Below are 3,927 nucleotides of genomic sequence, written 5' to 3'. Positions count from 1 at the left end.
AAACCAACTACCATTACTGTTGGAACACATACCGGTGCGAAAGCGAGTAAACATGTTTCTTCAACAAGATGGGTGTCCGGCTCATTTCTCGGTAAATGTCCGTCGTTTTTAAGACAACATTATTTTCGTGATAGATAGATAGGACGAGGCAGTTTATTCCCGTGGCCAGCTAGGTCACCCGATCTCACATGTATGGATTTTTACTTGTGGGGGAGAGTAAAAGAGATTGTTTTCCAAACTACACCAACTTCCAAACAGGACCTATTAAACAAAATTAAGGACGCAGTTCATCACATTCCTGTTGCAGAAGTAGAGAGTGCTGTTTTATCTACAAGAGACAGGCTTGAGCAATTCATTCGAAATGACCGAAAACATTTTGATCATCTAAGCAGGCTTGAATCCCAAGGGTGCATTTCATTCAAAGAATACTCATAATGGGTTAAATAAAACAATCGGTTCTTCTCAGAACCGATTTGAACCCAATTGTGCCGGTGCGTTGGGTTAGCGCATCAAGCAATTTCGGCACACTGCGCTAACTCCTGAAAATTCACTGAATTACCCATGCCTACACAAAACTAACCAATTTAACGTTTTGTTTTCAATGATTGCTTCCATCTGCGTAATTTTGTTACGATTATTATTTTTATTTGCTTACATTCGGTGTATTCCGTATTGAGCTATTATTGCTGCCAGGTTGATGTGCTATTCTGGATAATGTCGCATACTCTCCCAAGTCATCGGAGGGGCCTGTTGAAGCTAAATTCGATTGTTGTCGACGATGAGGATGCTGTATGGTCGCGTATGTGTTGTCCTCCTGAGAAATATTTGAGAGCTCTTGGTGAGAAGGAGACAGAAAAGGCCGTTAGTCTATTTTGGTGTTAGTGATTCGTTAGCGGAGTGGTTCATGCATACACATTTCACCTCTTTATTTCACTAGGAGGATGCCAAGCTAAACAGCTTCAAAGACACTTACCGGCATATCGTCATTACTACTCCGCCTATTTATCATTCCCAGTTCGGGTTCGTTGAATACCTGCATCGTTAGTTCCTGCTCTTCATATAGCTTTAGTTTCCTACAAATCAACAGGTCAGTGAATAAAATTACCATTTGCAATTGGTAGATGTTTGTTTTCTATGTCTTGAATTCAACGGAAAATCAAAAATGTTAAAAATATGAGATTATAAAACTCACTGCTCAATCCACAAAGGATTCTCCGTGGTAGTCAAATCGTCGATGATAGCTTTCTTTATAAGAGCGTCCTTTTTCTTCAAGTCGTCTGAAGGAGATATTACCCAGTGCCTTAAGCAGCAGCATACAATTATAAACGACAAAATTCCAACAAATAAGACAATCATTAGAGCAATTAAAGCTGCCAAGGCTGGATCAAATGACTCTTCTCGTTCCTAAAAGATATGAGCTTCATATAGCTGAAAATGTACTTCAACTTTGCCTCGTATTATCCGAATTACAATTTTTTATAATAGGTGAAATCATCACAGTTTATTTAGTTAAGTAACTTTTTGTCTGCAAATTTATTAGTACGACAAAACATCAAATATGTATGCAAGCTCCGCTTATCGTTTCTATTCGTCAATCACTCCTATATTTTGTCCTCATACGTAATAGTCTCTTGACGTACCTGAATAAAAGCTGGTACAACATTTTCAATAGCAAAACCAGCATAGTAATCCTTGAGAAAATCGTATTCTGAGTCAATAATTTTCAAAACTTCTGGAACGGATACGATGGAATTGGTTGCTGGATCCACAGCCAAAATATACATGTCGGTCCTAAAATTTTGAAAGAAATTTTTATCCAATTTATTTATAAAATAAACTCATTTACCAGTCCTCATTCTTTCTTCCTCCGCTGCCAACATGGAATCGGATTTCATCGATGATGATGAGATAGTGGGTGGCATTGCCCAGCTCGGATATGATTTCCTCCTTTTCCTTGTAAACTTCTTCTTTCGGCCTGGAGAGGATTACTCGGATAAGCTGTTCTGGTTCAAACACCCAAACCTGTAATCACAAATTTCATTCTCTTCCACTAGTGATTAGTTGAAATAAAAAGATACAAAACCCGTTCCTATCTTGACGTGTCTCAGAGAAAAGCGAAAACTTTCCACCAAGTTTTTCGACTGAACATTAATTATGTAAATCTATCAGTAGGAAGTAAGTAAGTCGAATCTCACAATACATTTTAAAAGTTAAATAAGATTATAATAGACATCTTAAGGCTCCAGAGTCGCTAATAATGATTCCTGAGATTAAAACTAGCTCGTCATGTCGTCAATTCCATTCGGCTGCTGGTTTAAGAGATAAGGCCGGTAGCAGAGACTCAGTTTTCAATTTGTATGTTAATTCAGGTATTGGTTGTAAGGATAAAAGGACTTGTAGTGTTTGAACTGCGACGAAATTGAAGCATTTGATTTAGTGTCATTACAGGTAAAGGACGGCAATCGACTTTGGAGCAGTTGGTTTTAGGATAAAGTAATGGCATAATTACCTGAACCTGAGTGTAAGCTTCTCGTTCAGGAAATCCATTTTCTCGGGTTACAACATCGACGACAAATCGATGCTGGTTGTTTTCGGCTAGGTATGTGGCTGTGTATACTTCTCCCTTTTGGCTGATGTTGAAAGGTGAAGGAATTATTGATCCAGAACTTTTTTCGGAACGGTATTTGTACAGATTCGAAGCTTTAATGTAGTAGGTGAGGGTACTGAAATAAAAAAAAATGTATATGCAAATTTATATCACTGAAAATGTGAAATTTTTACAGTAATGTGAAATAATAATTATCTTTCATTTTGTAATGAAGGTAAATTGTCATTTGTGTTGAACGGTAGTAAAAATTATTGTAGAGAGTTTACTAATACATAAGTACTTATACAGGGTGTCCCGTAAGCTCATGATCAAAAGGGTACTGCGATATTCTTTGGACTAAAAGAAGACGATCTGACCTAACTTTTAATAACAAAAAATGTCTGGCTCCTCTGCTATTGATGGTCAAAGTTCTTCAAAAAAATTATCTTTTGCGAAATATCGGGAGAATGGTACGATGTATTTTAGTGAAGCCCGCTGTCAATTTGTTCTTACGTAAGACTCATATTTTGATGAAACAATCGAGTTCGGCCGTTTTGGACAAGTGGTAAATTCTTGAGTGTCGTGGTACAAAAACTACCAGAACTTTTTAGATGGAGGATGAAATCAACTCATTTTTTTAGGTTGATGCACTAATCATTTTTTCACAATTTTGTGCTCTTTGTAAACTATTTGCTCTTGCATAAAATCATTATCAATCAATCTCACAAATTCGTTTTGAATGACCTTTTCTAGTGAAGAAGTGACCGACATAGTCAAAGTATTAAGGTTTTGCGAAGACAATTTGCGTGAAAGCGTACGCGTTTACGCGGCGCATATTTGCAGTAAATGTCTAGCATTGCTAAGTGACTAGAAAACAGACATATTTTTTTTACGCAAAAACTATGAATGCTACAACATTTTACAAAGAGCACAAAATTGTGAACACATGATTAGTGCATCAACCTAAAAAAAATGAGTTGATTTTATCCTCCAACTAAGAAGTTCTGGTAGTTTTTGTACCACGACACTCAAAAATTCACCACTTGTCCAAAACGGCTGAACTCGATTGTTTAGTGAAATATGAGTCTTACATAAGAACAGATTCACAGTGAGTTTCACTAAAATACATCGTACCATTCTCCCTTTATATACCTATTCTCGCTTGTTCCAAAAGGTAGCATCTTTCTCTCTTAGGTCTTTATCAATATTTTACTACATGTCTGTCTAATTAACACTTTTTTCGGCTTCGGCCGCCCTCAGTGAGTGTATGCTAAAGACATCATCAGATGTCGCTCTAATTCAAGAACCGTATGTATATAAGGGGAGAATTGGAGGATTGG

General features: G+C 37.1%; 1 protein-coding gene across 3 annotated transcripts in view; it reads right to left on the bottom strand.

Annotated features, from left to right (window-relative positions):
• LOC109542490 (cadherin-87A) overlaps positions 1-3,927 on the bottom strand; it is a 100,373-nt gene that overhangs the window by 5,605 nt on the left and 90,841 nt on the right. For 2 of the 3 annotated variants that reach the window (XM_048661241.1, XM_048661240.1), the window contains exons 22-27: positions 2,510-2,723; positions 1,847-2,022; positions 1,641-1,791; positions 1,193-1,404; positions 974-1,073; positions 656-814 (exon numbers count right to left, since the gene is read on the bottom strand). In XM_048661241.1, coding sequence (XP_048517198.1) covers positions 656-814; positions 974-1,073; positions 1,193-1,404; positions 1,641-1,791; positions 1,847-2,022; positions 2,510-2,723 — 1,012 coding nt within the window. Of the gene's footprint in view, positions 1-655; positions 835-973; positions 1,074-1,192; positions 1,405-1,640; positions 1,792-1,846; positions 2,023-2,509; positions 2,724-3,927 lie in introns of those variants that run through there. The other variant, XM_048661242.1, reaches the window with a different exon arrangement.

This window comes from Dendroctonus ponderosae, unplaced genomic scaffold (assembly GCF_020466585.1).
Source record: "Dendroctonus ponderosae isolate FM_Combo_2020 unplaced genomic scaffold, Dpon_F_20191213v2 Dpon_F_20191213_1, whole genome shotgun sequence".
Lineage (NCBI taxonomy): Eukaryota > Metazoa > Arthropoda > Insecta > Coleoptera > Curculionidae > Dendroctonus > Dendroctonus ponderosae.
The sequence above is the reverse complement of the archived record's forward strand: the minus strand, read 5'-3'. Positions and strand labels throughout refer to the sequence as shown.